Source organism: Microchirus variegatus (assembly GCF_963457635.1).
Source record: "Microchirus variegatus genome assembly, chromosome: 14".
Classification (NCBI taxonomy): domain Eukaryota; kingdom Metazoa; phylum Chordata; class Actinopteri; order Pleuronectiformes; family Soleidae; genus Microchirus; species Microchirus variegatus.
This window is the reverse complement of record NC_139815.1, coordinates 21,756,206-21,775,000: the sequence shown is the minus strand read 5'-3', so window position 1 is coordinate 21,775,000 and position 18,795 is coordinate 21,756,206. Positions and strand designations below refer to the sequence as shown.

At 41.9% G+C, this 18,795-nt stretch overlaps 2 protein-coding genes across 2 annotated transcripts; one reads left to right on the top strand and one right to left on the bottom strand.

Annotated features, from left to right (window-relative positions):
- The first annotated feature begins 6,371 nt into the window (after nt 1-6,371).
- Nucleotides 6,372-13,000, top strand: lmnl3 (lamin L3). Its single transcript, XM_083900412.1, has 12 exons — nt 6,372-6,981; nt 7,780-7,936; nt 8,802-8,927; nt 9,033-9,203; nt 9,321-9,446; nt 9,601-9,821; nt 9,922-10,141; nt 10,643-10,750; nt 10,883-10,999; nt 11,107-11,208; nt 11,687-11,740; nt 12,498-13,000. The coding sequence occupies exons 1-11, from the start codon at nt 6,527-6,529 to the stop codon at nt 11,720-11,722; spliced, it is 1,839 nt and encodes a 612-aa protein (XP_083756538.1). The 5' UTR covers nt 6,372-6,526; the 3' UTR covers nt 11,723-11,740; nt 12,498-13,000.
- A 1,015-nt stretch (nt 13,001-14,015) lies between these two features.
- LOC310936530 (E3 ubiquitin-protein ligase MARCHF3) lies at nt 14,016-17,421 on the bottom strand (the record flags this gene model as incomplete). Its single annotated transcript, XM_083900603.1, has 4 exons — nt 14,016-14,174; nt 14,630-14,836; nt 16,459-16,666; nt 17,270-17,421. The coding sequence occupies 4 exons, from the start codon at nt 17,419-17,421 to the stop codon at nt 14,016-14,018; spliced, it is 726 nt and encodes a 241-aa protein (XP_083756729.1).
- Nucleotides 17,422-18,795: the final 1,374 nt, after the last annotated feature.

The following is an 18,795-nucleotide window of genomic DNA, read 5'->3' as shown; positions in this document are numbered from 1 at the left end:
TCCACACCCCGGCTCACACGCGGACACGTCCCCCGGAGAGTGTGTCAGAGAGAGCGGCGGAGAGTCTGGAGCAGCACCGCGCAGCCACACTCTGCGTCCCCGTTTAAAAAGTCTCCTGCCTCCGCGCAGCTCACAGTCCCGTCTGCCTGGCACACACACACACACACACACACACACACACATACACAACTTAGTGCCAAGTTAGACACAGACACGCAGCTTCCGCCACAGACTTTCAAAATAAAACACTGCTAATATATCCTGAATGTTAATTGTCTTAGTGTCTTATTTACTATTCATTTTAGTCAGAGATGGAAAGAAACCTTCAGTTAAAGGGCTATTTCACTCATTCTTTTAGAGTAAACAATTACGATGCTTCTGTGCTGTGTTTAATTCACATTCTATCATAGAGTTGGATTTATTTTTTTCAGATATTTTACTCATTAAGCATGTTAGAATTGACAGAAACTTAATTTTTTTTTGAAAGCAGTGATTTATTTTAAGATTTTTTTTTGGCAGTGTCAGGGATGAGACATGTATCTCAGATCCACTGTCTGGTGATCAAATAACACATTAATCTCTGGTAATAATATATTTAAAAAAAGAAGAAAATATATTTTTGGGTGAAGTGGCCCTTTAAGTACCCTGAAGTAAATTTACATTCAGGTAAACTAACAACATTTGTGAAGTCAGACTCTCCCTGTCCATGGGTGATAAAGGATTTCCATCTTTGCTGGTAAATTAAAGGGTACATTTAGCATTATCTCAGGGATGTTTTTCTAAATAATGTTGCTGTGTAATGATATAAGCATTGTTAACTCTGGCTCTTCAGTGTCCACTGGAAATTCTGGATATAAACTGTATTCACTGTGTGAAATGCTCTAGAAGAAATGAGCTTTAATTCTGAATGATAAAACTTCCTGTAACAACTTGGTCGTCTCTTGCAACTATGGGCTGCAATCTGACCAACTCCTCTGTCCCCATGTCCCACATGAAGAGAAGCAGAAAGCATATGGAAGAGCAGTCATCTTCATCATTCTAATATTCCTCCTCTCACTCTGAGATGCCAAGAGTGGAAGAGAGTTCATGTCTCTCTCTATAACACTATTCTTAGAGTGGTTATTACTGAACTGGGGGCCTTAAATGTCACAGATGTGTGATTTTACCGCGTTCATGGCAACCATGTAACTCGAACCCTGCTCTGTTGACAGGTCACCAGTACATCACAGGACCAGCGCAGCAGAGACAAGCAACCCATTACGCTCGCATACGGTCAATTTAGAGTATCTGTAACCTAAACCCAGTCATGTCATTGTTGGACTGTGGGAGATCACGGCTGCAGCAGTTGGAAGAAAACGGCACACACAGTGGACGAGGAGTGTAGAAGAAGTGAAGAATATGAGTTCAGCTTGGCTCAAGAGACAATTATGACATTTTGACAAGGTCAAGGTTGTTAAATCAGAATCTGAACCCAGTTTAGCTACAGCTATCTGTTATAGTTGTCGTGTTGTATGCATGCTTTTTCATATATACTGTATATTCTGTTGTGTTGCATTGTGGTTTCACATGGTTGCTGTAGTGGTCAGCACTCTTGCCTTTGCAGCAAGAAGACCGGGGCTCGCGATCCCGTCAGAACAAGGGCCTGTCTGTATGGAGTTTGCATGTTCTCCCTGTGTGTGTGTGTGTGCGTGCGTGCGTGCGTGTGTGTGTGCGTGTGTGTGTGTGTGTTCTTGTACTTGCATACTGAGGACCAGCAAGGGTTTTTAACCAACAAAGTGAGGTCATTTTTACGGAGTGAGGACATTTTGGCCGGTCCTCACTTTGTTTTCATTGAAATCACTTCCTTAGGTTGCTATAACATGCTATACTCAATTTGTCAAGAAAAAAATTAATCTAATTTTGGACGACATATGACGTTTTTATCAAATTTTGGACCAAAAATTTTGGGTCAAATTTTTTTTCGAATTTTGGACCAATTTTTTTTTCAAATTTTGGACCAAATTTCTTTTTCAAATTTTGGACCAAATTTTTTTTTCAAATTTTGGACCAAATGTTTTTTTCAAATTTTGGACTAAATTTTTTTTTCAAATTTTGGACCAAATTTTTTTTTTCTAATTTGTTTTCAAATTTTGGACGACATATTATAGTATGACGTTTTTGTCAAATTTTGGACCAAAAATATTGGGTCAATTTTTTTTTCTAATTCTGGATGACATAGTATAGTATGACGTTTTTGTCAAATTTTTGGTAAAAAAAATTTTGTCAAATTTCTTTTCAAATTTTGGACCAAAAATGTTGTGTCAATTTTTTTTTCAAATTTTGGACATAGTATAGTATGACGTTTTTGTAAAACTTTGGACCAAAAATGAAAAAGAAAAAATGGTACTGCAACCAGTAGTTCTTTGTAGATGTCATTCATGAAGTAGATATTTGTAATTGTGTTGATTTATGAAGTGGAAATGCTGGTCCTCACTTTGTCAGCAACCCAGTCCTCAGTATGCAGCAAGTACAAGAATGTGTGTGTGTATGTGTGTGTGTGTGTGTGTGTGTGTGTGTGTGTGTGTGTGTGTGTGTGTGTGTGTGTGTGTGTGGAAGGGGGGGGGGGTTTCTCCAGGTTCTCCAAGTTCCTCCCACAGTCCAAAAACATGCAAATTTGGGGATTAAGCAAATTGGACCCTCTAAATTGACCATAGGTGTGAGTGAATGGTTGTTTGTCTCTATGTGGCCCTGTGATGGACTGGTGCCCTGTCCAGGGTGTACCCAGCCTTGTATAAAGTTCCTAAAAGGAGAAACTAACACGTAAGTCTTAAAGTATATGAAATTTACTGTACTTAATTATCAAAAGTTATAAAACGCAGTTAAGTTTTAGAAGTAAGTTAGGATTGAGCCATGGTCGCTCAGTGTTAGGCAAGTTGTCTTTCAACTGGAAGGGTATAGGTTCAATTCCTGGCTCTGCTAGTTTCCTTGAGCAAAACACTTAACCCAGCAACCCAATGTTGCAGTGTGTGAATGGGTGAATGGCAAAACTGTAGTGTAAAGCAGCTCATCAAGAAAGCTTTCATTTGGTAGTAACAAGTGAAGTAAAGTTAGTTAGATGAAATGTTGTGGAGTAAAAGTAAATGTTGCAAGGAATATAAACAAAAAAGTATTTTAGTATTTTAGTGCAGTAGCAAAGTATTTGTTCTTTGGACTGACACCAGCGCCCCCGCGACCCTCATGTGGAGAATAAAGTGGTAGAAGATGAGTGAGTATTTGCAGTTTTTAATAAGTTATTTTACATATAAAAGTCCAGCTCACAACTGGAGTTGCAAATTAGAAATAGCTATAAACGTTTTGTGCAGCACTCTCCTGGAACTAGAGGTTTGGTTGCAGGACTGGTTTGCAGGAAGCTCCACGCTCGCATTAACAGATGCCACACACACAATTCACTATTCATGAAACCGTGGGTTGAAAAACAGACGGGTATGTGCTTCAGGGACCGCGATCAGACACTTGGAAGGACGTTGCATGAAGTCAGACGAGCTCCAACAAGATTAAAGTTTGCCAAGGAACACACAAAAACACCGCTTTGATCGGCTTAAAATCAAAATGAATTTGTGTGGATCGGATGGGGGTCGTGGACATGTTAGGACCACCACAGTGACGGCAAGGTGAAAAAGGTGAGGTACATTACAACATCTTTGGAGTATTTTAAAGGTACACTTTGTAAGATTTAGCAGCATTTACTTATCAAGTTGCATGTTAGAGCTGAAAATCCCTCAACTCGCCCTTCCAAGGGTTTTGGATAAACTATGTAGCCTTCAGTGAGCATCCAAAATTTATATATTTATATCTATGTCACGTGACCTTGTGTCTTTAGTAGGAACCAGCGTTCCTGCAAGTGAAAGGCAAAGGCGGTGCAGAGCGGTCGGTGTACGGTTTGAGAGACAGACTACGTTAAAAATGGCCTGCGTGTGGGTTCCTGAGACAAAATGCTGAAGCACAGCATTGAACACGGGGGTTGAAATGGAAGTGAAAGTTCTGCCCGTGATCCCAGTCAGAGCAGTATTATGTCCCGAGGCCTGGTTTCTGTCAGCATCCTTCATTTACCTGAGTGCAGTTCACACACCCTGATTATTCCCATGGCTGAGCCAAACTGAGAGGGGATCAAAGGGTACAGCACACACACACACACACACACACACACAGAGAGAGAGAGTGGGCTTTTATTATGAGGTGAAGAATAGAAGCTGGCACAGACTGAAGGGACTGGTTCTGAGAACATCAGAAAGCTTCAGTCAACAAATGACCTCAAGTTCCTCAGCTGTGCACAGAGCTGCTCTGTGAGATGGAAGATGAACTCATATTTACATGCACAGTGATACACTGCACTTACTCGACTAAAATACTGAAAAGTTTCTTGGGTTTTTATTGTGTCTTCTTTACGTCTTGTCCAGCGCAGCGCTGCTATTTTCTCACATCCTCTACAGTGGACACCCTTTTGCTTTTAGGACCGATTTCAAAATTGTGTTGGTTTTTGTTGGGATGGGAATCGGTATCAGTCCAACACTGGGTCGGATATCAGGCGGATAAAAATGTATAATCCGATACAATTCAAAGGTCTTATATATCACATGCTTCACAATGCACAGGCTGTAAAAGATGTAAATAAAAGTCAAGTGTTTGAGCTTTTCGTGTGAATTATGTTACACAATTGGAGAATGATGTCTTTGAAATGACTGACTGTGTTGTTAACAGCTTCATACGTTCATAATGTTCAAAGATGACTGCATCGGAATTTGTGATATCAGTATCGGACACAAAGAGATGGTCTCGTCCCATGTCTAGATTATTGTAAAAACATGTGCAACACACTTCTTACTTCCTGGGATCCTCAGATCTCTCCTGACTGATCGCTTCCATATCTAGATTGAAACTTAAGGGTGATCAGGGCTCTCAGACTGTCTGTCTGTTTTTTACATCACTCTTGAAAACTTCCTTTTCAAAATAAATAAATGAATAAAAATGGCTTTGCTATGATTTAACTTGTTTTTTCTGTGCTTTAATTTCTTTTTAATTGGCTTGTTCTTGTTGTTTTGTTATTCATGTTTTCATACTGTTGTTTTTCCTGTTGTTTTAGCACTGTTCTACTGTGTTTTTGGCATAAATAAAGATTATTCCTATTATTATTTTCATCATATTCTGTGGCTGGTGGTTCATATGAACTGTGTTTCACTTTGCAGTGGAGACAGAAGGCAACAAATAGAGCTGCAGTGTGTGTGATGGAGTTCTGGCGCCCTCTTCCATTCACTCATGTACAACTACAGAAAGGTGAAATTTACTTTTACACTCAAGGAAAATATCTAATATCTCTATATAAACACATTTTAATTGACTTTAACCCTTCTGTGTGTGCGTGTGCACCAACTGTCTGTTGTCATTAAAAATCCTCTTTATTTATTGTCTTTATTTCTGCTGCTGTCCACCAGTGAACATGTCAGGAGAGTGTGTTCAAAGCTACATTTTCCTTTAAATGTCGTCTGGTGATAAGTGACATCAGCTGTCTCCTCAATCAGCTGATGTCCTGCATGAGTCTGACTGAAGTCAAAGCTCACTGAAGTGCACTGAGAGCTGAAGGAAGTTGACTGATCGAACCTTCAAAATAAAGTCATAAATCGACGAGAAAAAGCTTATTATACAAGGTACATGTTTAAAGACTCATAACAAGTCTCTTATTTCGTTGTACACATCACAACTTTAATTTTTATGCCAGTATGTGTGTCTATATTATTTATATTTCTAGAAATGTTTACTTTTACTACCAAATAAAATCAGAAGAAGAAGAGTTGGTTAATTTATATAGAGCTTTTCTAGTCTTGATGAACAGTTTAACATTATAGTTTTTATAGCCATTCACCCATTCAACATGGGGTTAAGTGTCTTGCTCAAGGACACATAACTAGCGGGGACAGGAAGTGAATGCACAACCTTCCAGTTGAAAGACAACTTGCCCTACCACTGAGCCACCATGTCCTCGCTTGTTTTTAATACTTTTACTTCTAAATCTTAAGTACATTTTATGTCAGAAAACTACTTTTGATACTTAAGTACAGTAAGTATTATATACTTTAAGTACTTTTACTTATAGTAATATTATAAAAATTGACTTCAACTTCTACCAAAGTCATTTTCTGGTAAGAAACTTTTTACTTAAGTGTCCCTTGTAGGTACTTTCTACTTGAATATATACACTGAAATTTTTTTTTTTTAACTCAACCAAGACAGTTTTATTTTGAAAGCACTTTCCGGAAGTGTAGTGTGTGATGGTGACTTTTCACATGTCAGTGTGCGTGAAGTCGTTAAGTTAGCGTGGCCTCAGCTGTGTCCGTGTTTCTGTCCCGCAGACTCCGTCACATATAATCCACAGTGACTCCTCCATCATCATCATCATCATCATCGCTGTCCTCAGTTCGGATGGCCGTGTGTTCTCCTGCGGCATCAGCATCTTTCCATCTGAACCGCCTGGAAACTGCGTATTTGTTAGTGAATGCTGACCGGCAGCAGTGACCGCTCCACCACCACCACCGCCATGGCCTCTGTCACCTCCACCCCCGCCGCCGCCGTCGCCGCCTCCTCCTCCTCCAGCCGCACCAGCCGCTCCGCATCCCGCCGCAGCGCGGCCGCCGGCGGCCTGGCCTCATCCAGCGGCAGCCCCACCTGCCTGTCCCGCATCCACGAGAAGGATGACCTGCGGCAGCTCAACGACCGCCTCGCCAACTACATCCAGCGGGTCCAGGAGCTGGAGAGCGAGCGGGCCTCCATGCTGGTGCTGCTGGAGGAGAAGGACGAGTCGAAAAGCCGGGAGATGAGCAACGTGCGGCGGCTGTACGAGGAGGAGTTGGCCGACGTGAGAAAGTCCCTGGACGGCCTGGCCGGGGAGAGGGCCCGCCTGCAGATCGACTACGGGAATCTGTGCGACGAGTTCAGGAAAATTCAAGCCAGGTAGTGGAGTTTAACACGCAAGTACCGGAGTCCAGGATTAAAAAGGCAGATTTTTAAATGTAGTTTTGTTTGGTGCTAGACGCAAATTTACAGAAACGGACGGGAGACATTCTCACTAATGCAGTGGTTTTCATACTTTTTATACTAAGTCGGAAGTAACTATGTTATTGTTAAAAAATAGACGGAGTAAAGTCAGTTACTGACTTTTCACAGGAGGCAGATTTACTCCCAATAAGATCATTTGCTCTTTCATCATCATCCTCTTCATCACATAAACTTCACACACTGGTATACTGAAATTAGATTATTATAGATAACTCTTATTTAGTACCACTAAAGGAAGCTCATGTACCACTGGTGGTACACGTACCACACTTTGAGAACCATGGCACTTATGCATTGAAGAACCACAGCGCGATCGGTTAAAAATTATATTACCAACATAAATGACTTAACCTTAAAAAGTTTGGTGTCAATATTTAGACTTAAATTCTGATTCCTGAGCGATAAATGTTCCATGAGTGATGCCAATTTTATTAAAATCTGTTTTGGCGATCCAAGTAGTCAGGGTTTATAATAGCAGAACATGTTTTAGAGGTCGGTATTAAGATTTTTTTTTTCAGTGTTTGAATAGAAGTTTAGCGTTTTAGAATCAAAGTAAACAAAGCATGTGTGTATCAATAAGAGACTCGGGACACTCTACCTATTTTAGTAATCATACTGACTGCATTTTCAAAAACACACAACATGCTGCACTATATTGTTTCTTACTTGGTTTACCTCCTTTTTACTCTGCAGGTTCCAGAAGAAGGAGAGCGACCTGGCGAACGCGTTGGCTCAGTGGAGGAAAGTCGAGGCGTCCCTTAGCTCCAAGGATGTTGAATGCAGCAAGCTGACGTCTGAAAACAGGACACTGCAGGAAGACTTCGCTGACCTGCAGGGCCAGTTTGAGAATGTATGAGCAAAACAAAAAGAAGAAGCTACATTTACTTGCGTACAATAGGGCCAAGTACGAATGCAGTGACATGTTGTCGAGTGAGCCGTGTTTATAATTACTGGACAATATCAGTTTCCTCTTACACTTACAAAAACCCTGAACTATCCATTTTTATCCACTGTGCAAGATTTATGGCTCTTTTCCACTATACAGTTCTTGCACGGCTTGACTCTCCTCCATTTGCTACTAGGCACGTTGTTTTCCATTACTATAGTATAGTGTTTTTAAGTCTTTGTAACTGATCTAGAGTTTGTCATTGTTCGGTTTGATTCCTGTCGGACATCGCGCTCATGACCCTTCCAGTGACTAAAGTCTCTGACCAGCGATCGGTGGCCGACGATCTGTCAACGTCACGTTTTAGTATCGGCTCATCTCACTAGGAACCTTGCCAGAACAGGTACGAGTAGAGCCGAGTCGTGCTCGAACTGGACAATAGAAAAGTGCCATTAGTGACACCGTGTGGCGAAGTCCCAGATCACACCTTTAGGCGCTTTGTTGTTTAATGCGCGGCTAAAATATCGTTACAAGTTAAATGCAAATATTACTAAAACAGATTAAGTGAATAAAGGATGACGAGGTATGTGTAGAAAACCGCTAAGACGGCAAGACGCTAATGTTGTTAGAATAATGGTGCTAACAATAAGTGGCACACATGCATGTTTTGTTTTGGTGTGGGGGGCTTTTCACAGCAGGGAATAGAAATGCGAAATAATGCATTTTCTTTTAGAGTTAAAAAAGAAAATCAACTTAAATGGAGCCAACCGTGGTGTAGATGCAGTGTGGGGCGTGGTGTTCCATGTTTGAGGAGGTTCTGTGTGTCCAGGTAGAGGGCGTTTTGGCAGACACCAGGAACCAGCTGACCTCGGAGATCCTGAGGAGGGTGGACATGGAGAACCAGGTGCAGACACTCCGAGAACAGCTGGAACTCCACAGGAACATTAGCGAGCAGGTAACCCCACACGCGCACAAGTGTATGTGATTATGTTCACCTCAATCCAAGTCGAATACCAACCATTGGCTGCCCGTCTTTGGTGGTTTAATCTCCATTTTGTAGGAGATCTTGGAGATCCGCAGCCGTCACGAGAGCCGCCTGGTGGAGGTGGACTCTGGGAGACGCAGAGAGTTTGAGAGTAAAATGGCCGAGACGATGCAGCAGCTCCGCCACGACCACGAGTCTCAGCTGCAACAGTACAAAGAGGAGATCGACAAGACCTTCAGCTCAAAGGTGCAAACGCAGAACTTAAAACCCCCAACAACATTACGTTTGTTCATTTTAGCGTAAGCTTCTAATTCACTGTATAAAAGCGTATCGTGTTGACACGGAGTCCTCTGTGTGCTTTAGTTGGAGAATGCCCAGCAGGCTGCATTTGAGAAGAATGATGTCATGTCAGCCACTAAAGATGAACTGGAAACCACCAGACTGAGAGTGGAGACCCTCAGCTCTCAGCTCCAGGTGTACCAGAAAGATGTGAGTTAAGTCTTTTAACATCACCAAACGGTAGCTCTGCAGATAATGGAGTCAAAGTGCTTGAATTTGACATAAAAAAATAACATTTATGGGATCAATTAAATGTGATAAAGACTCACAGGGTAACCCTCGATGCATCTTCTCCCTCTGTTAGAAAATGATGCTGGAGAGTCGCTACCAGGACCTGGAGAGGACTCTGGACAGGGAGCGGGAGCTTTGGCAGCAGAAAATGAGTCAGAAGGAGCAGGAGCTGCTGAACATGAGGAGCCAGATGTACAGTCAGCTGGAAGACTACGAGAACCTGCTGGACGTCAAGCTGGCTCTGGACATGGAGATCAACGCCTACAGGAAGATGCTGGAGGTGGAGGAGCAGAGGTATTATCAGACGTCGGTCAAGCAAAGCATCGTCTCGTTTTGACTCTCTGCTCTTAGCGAATTGGGGAAAGAAAAAGCGTGTCGTCTTGTTTTCCGTCAGATTGCATCTGTCACCCAGTCCCTCCCAGCGCACCACCGTACCCCGAACCCACGAGCACAGCAGCCGCAAAGCCAGAGGGAAGAAACGCAAGCACGAGGGAGCCACTGGCAGCTCACCGGCCTACAAAATGTCCAGTCGATCAACAGACCACGGCGTTGTGAGCGTGTCGGAGGTCGACATGGACGGGAAATATGTACGACTGAGGAACAACTCTGAAACGGTAGGTTTTTTTTTTTTTGGTCTTGTTACTTCGGTAAAACATTTTTAATACTACCAAATGTCTATCTTATTAAACTATGTGAGAAAGTGTGCATTTCACTAAGTAAAATGTGGTGAAATATTAAAAACTAAAAGGACTTTATTGCAGCCTATGTGCTGCCATATTCCTAAGAGAGCATAGTCTATTTTTAGCTGAGCTCCCTGTCAAGTGACCAAAATAGTGTTCTCCTTTCAGCATTGACAACATGTTGGTACCTCATACAACCATAACATTTTTAAACTTGAATGCTGTACTTTTTTTTACTGTCATTAAATTGATAATTTCTTAATCATGGCACCAAGAACTTTTAAATGATTCAATTTTGGTGCATCTTGTGTGTGATGGCACTATGGGGAAACTTGAGTGCTTTCGCTCATTTCTAACAGCATCTATTTACTGCAAACCTAAAACTTTCTGTTCCGTACATGCCACGTTTGCTCAGTTTTCTTCTCTACGTTCCAGGAGCAGTCGCTGGGTGGTTGGGTCGTTCGTAGGATTTATCCAGACTCTGGCGACATCTCCTTCCACATCCCTTCCTCCTGTGTCCTGACTGCAGGGGAGACGCTCACAGTGAGTAATCACCAACTGTATGAACTGAAACCAATGCTGACTCACTGTGGAGACTGTGGATGACCACCTGGGTCAGTGTTCATGTTGAAGGGAGTCCTGCTCTACTACTCTAAGTGTGTGTGTTTGTGTCAGATCTGGGCAGCAGGAGCAGAGGTGGAGGCTGTTTCTGGGGACCTGGTCCTTCAGGGCCACAGGAGCTGGGGCCCCACCACCAATGTGAGGGTCGTCCTCCTCAACGCCAACCATGAGGTGAGCGAAATTGAACTGCGTCACTCGACTGAAACCAGTGAAATGATTTACAGATTCTTTTTGTGTTGGATGTAACTCGCCCCGAATTGACGCGATACCTTTTTCAGGAGATGGCTGAGCGCAGCGTATGCATGCAGCTCAGAGGTGACGAGGAAGAGTTCGATGAAGAAATCGTCTCGGGCAGTGCCATCCAGCATTTTCGTAGACAGGTAAAATCAGAAGTTCATAATGTAGCTGCTACGGCAGTAATGGCAAAAAAAAAAGAAATGTAATGTATTGTGGATGACAAGCAACTGCCCGTGATGGGGATGTGACCTTCACTCTCAGAAACGATAGCAACTGCACTTAAGAGCTTTAGCCTGCAAGTTCAGCCCTGCAGCACCAGACTCCCCTTATGAATATCAATTATTATCCAGCAATTTCAGCTTAACCCTCCCTTCTAATACAAAGTCATGAAGCAGTTTGTGCCAGCAAATACAAGAACACAGCCACTGTTGCACCATGTCATACTGATAAACTAACAGGAACAATATGATGCACTAGAATATTCAACCACTGTAAATCACAACCGGGGAAATTCCTTCACTGTGACAACCCCTAGTTCTTAACCTTTATTTTACTATTTAGGCAAATTTTGTAAGTGAATCCTGACTTCACTTATTTTTTCTCCCCATGCTTTCACTGAAGCCAAAGAGAAAGAAAAAGTGTTGTTCTGTGTCTTGAATGCAGAGCAGACCATAGGTGAGGAGGTTTTCACGCTCTGCTTGACTGCATGGCCCTGCTGTGTTTTGCATGGCTTCATGCAAGTACACATTTCATTTGCTGCCGTCTTTGTATTTTCTTCTGTTTAAGGGTGTGATTTTAAAATATACAACGCTACAAAAAAAAGATGCGTTTCATCATACTGACTGTTGAGATACTGCTATAATTAAAATACTGGTGCCAATCATTGATATTTTAATTTAAAGACGATTGCACTCCATGCAGATTTCTAACCAATTTGACTCACCACTGTCACCGTTTAATGAGCATAACGTAAAAGTTACATGGAGTTTCCATCCACAGATAAGATATAGTGCCATTTAATTGGTCTACCATTCTTGTCCCAGTAAACAAATACTAGTGTCAACACGCTAACATTGTTAGCTGGTTGGTAGCATGAGGGCACGATCTGATAATTTATAATGGATGCTCTTTCAGCTTAAATTAATAAATATTTTGTTATATCGTGTTCTGCAGCTTTGATTTGTCTTTGCAGTATTTCACCTCGGCCATGTATCGTGCATTAGTCGCCCTGTAATTCCCGTTTCAATTCATCAACATGCTAAACCTGTCATGTGTGATGACCTGTGTGACCTGTGCTGATGGAGTTACCTCTGTATTTAACCCCTTTTGCCCTCCCCTCCCTAACCGCATGCTCATGACTAAGCAGACATTCTGCTGCATGTGTCCAATAAGTTATCGATCACATGTGACAACACTTTCTTTTTTCTTTCAGGATCTTTCTAAAGAGGCGAGCTGTGCCGTCATGTGAATGCGTGTCCATTTTTCTGCTGTCCTTCGTGTCTGCCTGGAAAACTGGACTGGCTCTGGTCTGCTATTGTCTGGTTCCAGTGTTGACTCGTACAGAAAACGACAGTAGGACACAGTCATGTTAGTGGAGAGCTCCGATGCCTTATTGAAACAGTATGAACCTCTTGTATTTGTTTAGTCTCTGATTTGCACAAGACCAGATGTGAGCCTTGCCTTGATTTGATCTAATTTAAATAATTATTTAAATGTTTGTGTGTATGTGTAATAAATGTTGGAATAAAGTTTTCTTAACAAATACAGCAAAGTCACACGCTTTACATGTGTGGTCAAATGTGTCACTGATCACCGAAGTACACACTAATGGTAGCATATTCAGTTTGTGCCAATAAAGCCTCGAATGTTCCACACTGGAGCATAAAGTCAATGATATTTTAAGAAATTTAAGTTTGCTTTTATCTCACCGTTGCTCTTTCCTGACCAGAAAGTTTGTCACTTTATAAACTGTAAAACAAGAACAGTTCACTTACTGCATTAAAGCATATAGAAACTGACTTGTGGGTTTTTCTGACTGATTCACATCAAGCATCAGGACAGTTGAAGCTCCCATAGAGTGGTCCTATCGCACATACATGAGTTATGGAGGTCTACTTGCATACATTAACTTGTTTTTATGGTCAAAAAGCTCCTAGTTGCTGTCAGAAGACACTGTCGCTCGTGAAACACCTCCACAAAGGACGTTATTCTTCTTCTGCGGTTCAATGTACGCAACCGGATGTTCCCGGACTAGTGCTCGGAGCAGGAGGATCTGCTGTTCAGGATAAATGCCGTTTACGTAACCAGAACGTTTTTTTTCAGATCTCTTGCTGAGCGAGTGACTGTGTCCGTGTGACCGTGTTGCCAATATGACCAACAGAAGTAAAATATCCATTAGCAAATGTATTTACAAATCACTACTACATAAACTAAATTTCAATGTAATTATTTTTTTTATACTGTAATGGGCAATTAAGAGGAATTATAAAAATACACAAATGAAACCAGTAGTTCAAATAAAACAATTATACATTCAATATAAAACTTTTTTTTTTAAATGTAATTAATAATCCATTAGTGATATAAAATTGACAGGTGTAAGCTAAGCTGGCAATTGTAAGAAAAGCTAAATGTTGATCTATTGTGACCTCTTTCCTGCATTAAAACTGATCAGCTGTGGACAGGAGGCTGTGCTACGTCCCAAGGTGTTGACATATATCCCTGATTGCCATATATTTGTCGACTCATGTTATTGTGCTTTAGAAAACAATGATACTGATTGTCGGTGTGGACTGGGTGACGAATGACTGAATATACACATGTAGCCGTTTCAAAGTCTAAGTTTCCATACAAGGTTTTTGTGGTGTAACAGTCACCCGTCGGTGTTCTGGGGCCTCGTGACTCACTCCCCTTACATGTGAGGTATGTCGATTGCAGAAGAGCGCAGCCCTTACACCATCGTCTCTTTGTTGGTGGCTTTGCTGAGGCTGCTGATGGACAGAGTCTGATGGTTGTGTGTGTCGTGGCCAGACGAGGGAATCTGCAGTCGCACTGTCCGGTCCGTCCTCTTCCACGTCGTAAATAGATGCACGTGGTATCGCACGGATACCTTGGACGCAAACGATTAACATATTTCAGTACACAAGTTCTAGACTTCACAGCTTAATTATATCATGTCTTTTTTAGATTTGAAGCTCAGAACATATTTGAAGGACTACAAAATAAAAGTACAAAATTCACGTATCTGCACTTTATTTCTACTTCTATCAACTTTTACTCCACTACATTTCCCAAACCTATCTTTGTTACTCGTTACTACCAAATAAAATCAGAAGGAGTTGGCAATGGTCTGTATTTATATAGCGCACTTTTCTAGTCTTGCTGAGCTTAAGGACCAGGAACTAAACCCACAAGCTTCCAGTTGAAAGACAATTTGCCCTACCACTGAGCCACCATGGCTCAATCCTAACTCTTACTTGTAAAACTTAAGTACATTTTATATCAGAAAATTACATTTGTAATTAAGTGCAGTTACGGCCTATATGGTGAAAGCCACATACGTACCACAGTCCAGAAGACGTATATAGCAAACAGAGCCAGTGTGAGGGCCATCAGCCCCAGGGCCTCCATGCCGTTGGTGTAGTAGAGGTCTTTTGCTCCTTGGACACACAGCCATCCCGACAGGCTGGCCAGTGGCGTGATGAACAAGAAACACACCGTGTCACCACACAGCGTCCTCCTCTGCTGCTGCACGGACGGAGCACACAACCACTGCAGGGAAAAGTAACAAAGGTGAAACGGATTAGTTTAACTTAGGACGTTGACATGTGCAGATACAACACCGAGGGTGGACAATATGGCATTTTGCCAGGAGGTGGTACTAAATACTTAAGTCGCGTGAACGGTTGTACATTATTACATATAATAAAGTGTCAGGAGTGGCATATGCTGTGGTATTCTGCGTGGTGCACTTAGAGATGGTCTTCTACAACCCCCTTACAACCACTGTGGTGGTTGTAAGGGGACGTTATCCGAGTTACCGTTGCAAGAAGGGGGTCATCCTAGGTTCTAAGGCTAGTTCAGGTGGTGATGTAACACTGAGCAAGACACTTAAAAGTCCAAGATGCTCCTGACTGTAACCATTAGAGCGTGGTTGAGCGTGAAGAACCATGCTACATTCAAAGTCACTAAAATTACTTTTTTCCCTCATTCTGGTGCTTAGTGTATGAGGGAAATTCCAATAGCTGGACGTAAACATCTAAATTGTCCAGAAAAGAAGGACTATTATCTTATTGAGACTATTGAGTTCACAATATTACATTCATATTCCGATCTGCATCCATTGTGTACAGTAGCCTTAGTTTCATATTCTGTAATCGTGTTATTATTGGAGTTACTGTGCATGTGTGCAGCAAAGCCCCACAGCAGGTGCTATGATGCTGGTCACTGTGTGGTTTAACCTGGCCGGTTTTAATCAGCAGATTACTCGCCGTAGCCACACATGCAGCAAAAAAAAAACAGGAAAGGGGCGAGTCCTGTCCTCTGCCGAGCAACAAGGGGAGGAAACACCAGCTAATCTGGCTCTCAGCCTAAGTGGCTTTAACGGCACAACAGGTCCAGCCAACAGCAGCAGGTCCTCCAACGTGAAAGCAGCAAGATGCTCCTCCCACTCTCTGTGACGTCTGCTCTCTCAGTAGAGAAGAAACTGCAGATTTTCCTTACATTTGAATGTGTACGTCAGTGTAAATTCAAATGTAACCCAGTTTAACCCAGTTAAAGGGATAGTTCAACTTTTCTTAAGTGAGTTGTGTGGTGCATTAACACAGCACAGACACTAAAAACACCTGAGCTATTGTTTTTTTCCCAAATTATTTCTCCTTGTGATGTGATGGTTCACGAGTGAGAGAGATCATATGCATTTGGTTTATTGAGGTGAACACACTAAAATATACACTTCTCTTTCAGTAATTAAGTTTTTTTAGTGTATAACATTTTCATAGGAAGCTAAAATTACACAAACGCCAACATTTGCCTTGGGCTATAAAGTTAGCATTGTTTAAAAAGGTCCAATACACAACATTCTGCCTCACAAGATAGCAGGACACATATGTATCATGTAAATATATCATAAAATACTTTTAAGCTGAGTGTGACATCACACTCTATGGTAGCCAGTCTGGCTGTTGTATTCGAGGACCTGTCAGACCTGTATAATATGCTGCATTCAAATCCTGTATAAGATGTGTATGGTGTGTCTATAAGTTCCTGAGGTCCACATGAACATAGGTTTGTTTTGAGCTGCACATGGTTTGCAGTCAAGATGTGATTGAGAATAGAAAGATGTTTTAATCAATATAAAGTGATTGAGACTGCCGTGTGACGCAGGTTCCTACCTCGGTGAGAGGTTTTGGGATTCGCTTTAGTGCAAACTGGTGGTGACAGAGTTCACAGTGGCCGCTGTTGGATGTGGTGAGCCACTGCTCCAGGCAGGTGCGGTGCACCATGGCCAGGCTGCCGGAGCAGTCGCAGGGGGACAGCAGCTCCCCGGAGGCCCTGCCTTCATGGCAGATCCTGCAGAACGGCTCCTCAGCGCATGCTCTTCTGCATAAGAGACAGCGGTCATGTCAAAGAGGACAGTGAGGATGTCACCTGTAAACTTGAACCTGTTGCTATTCCAATTATCGTATACACTATTTTTAGATTTTTTGAAATAAACATGACAGAAATATAGAAAAAATATCATATGCTTATGGAGAAAACTAAAGATTGTTCTAACTTTTGAAGGTGCCATATGTAAGAATGTGGCCAAAAACGGTTACTACATTCAAATTCGAAATACCAAGGTCTTTTAGGTTTCTTTTTATGACGTAACTGGCAACCCGTGGTTGCTCGGCAGGTGAGACTCTACTGACTGCAGTGATTGGTAGACGGCGGTAGGTGGCGCCACATGCCAAAACATAAACATGATTTGCAGTCTGCAAAATGTTTTTCTTAATGCAAATATTTTGGCTGTACTGTTGTTGTTGGTGAGTTCAGTTTGTTATATGAACATTATTCCTGAGTCTCTGTGACATATTATGGCCAGTTGCTTTAGATTTATTACATTATGCACCTTTAAGTATAAATAAAGCATACATTTTTTTCACAGCACCTGTTGTTCCAGTTTTGCCATAAGATGTGGTTGCAATAAATCTTTAGATTTACCTGTCGGGCACTGCTGCAGGTTCCTCAGTGGGAATGTCTGTGTGATACTGTGCCACTTCCACGTTGCAGCTTTGGCGTTCCTCTTCTGGCATTAGCTTGACCCCTCCCACAGGACTCAGGGCCGATGGGCCGCAGGTTTCCTCTATCGTCATGTCTGCTGCACAAGGGGCCATTCAGTCCTTACATCTGTTTGCACACAGAAAGAAATATAATGCAAGAGCTGAACCCTGAAACTGACAGACTCCCATCAGAATGACTATTGTCATGGTGATTGAGCATTGAGGTGAAAGGACACTCGCACTACTGTTTAACTTGAAACTGAAGTTTGTGTCACATTCTAAACACACCTCACTCAACATACCAGAGTCCACAAAGAATATCAGTGATCTTACATCCACATCTGCCTCCGTCACTAAGTTCAAATGTGTTATTTTATGACTTTGTGGTCAATCTAAACAAATAAATTTCAAAACACCAGTGACACAGATGTCTCCCGGGTCCCCACAAATTAAAAACAAAGATTTTCAACATGGACTTTGGTGAGAAAGGGAATGCTCTGCTTCAGCTTTAAGCTTCAGCTTCCAGTCAGAAGCAAAGCAGCAACACATTCACAATTAAGCTTTTGTAGATTTAAGTGGAGGAAGACTCTCTTGGATCTTTCATTCAGGCTTTTTCCCCCTCGTGTCTCAGCTCCATGTTTTTAGAGGGAGTGAGCGTCCAGGAATCCGGCTGGTCCCTCAGACGTGACATGTTCAGGAGCAACTGGCTGGTGTCCATTCTCTCCATGGAAGGGGAGCAGTGGGGGGGATGGGGGGGGCTGCGAGCACCTTTATCTGACAGCTTGTGTAGGCAGAAAAGTGTGTGCTAACATGATACTGCAAATGCTCTAGAGCTCAAGTGGGAATATATGCAGAAACTGATAAAGATTATATGTACAGTGCATGTACAGTTTTTTTCTCTGGCTCTTTCTATGACTGTCAACACCTGATACAACTACACTTAAAAAGCTGAGCTATCCCTTCAATATCAATAAATTATGGTTTGAATGTCACAATTTATTTATAGCATTGAGTAATTAACACAGGCATTTATGACTGAATACATGTTTTCAACTACTAACTCATAACTCTTCTACTTACTGTTACCAATAAAGACAAGTGTCCAATCCAATGCTTAAATGTTTCCACATCTTTCACTTCATCGCAACACAAACTCAATCAGTATTCTGGCTTTTGTCATTGTTGAAAATAACAACCTGACTTCAACATCCACTGTCATATCCATTTTCTTCTTTCTACGAACATAGAAAGACATCTTATCCTACGGTCTCAGTGAAAAAAAAAAAAAAAAAAAAAAGCTATGAGCTGACATTTGACCTTTGCTGGTTTTCAGTTTTTAACACCATGAATAAAAACCTATTTTAGTTCTGCAAACAAATTCTCCAACAGTGTAGAAGATTCAAGTAAACAAACACGCTCACCTCCAGTTATGTTCACACAAGCACAGGAACCACAACATTGACAGCA

Coding starts and splice junctions, on each gene's coding strand:
- lmnl3 (XM_083900412.1), top strand. CDS start 6,527: ATGCTGACCGGCAGCAGTGACCGCTCCACCACCACCACCGCCATGGCC. Junction 7,937..8,801: donor TGCAGGGCCAGTTTGAGAAT/GTATGAGCAAAA, acceptor CTGTGTGTCCAG/GTAGAGGGCGTTTTGGCAGA. Junction 11,209..11,686: donor TCCAGCATTTTCGTAGACAG/GTAAAATCAGAA, acceptor CTTTCACTGAAG/CCAAAGAGAAAGAAAAAGTG.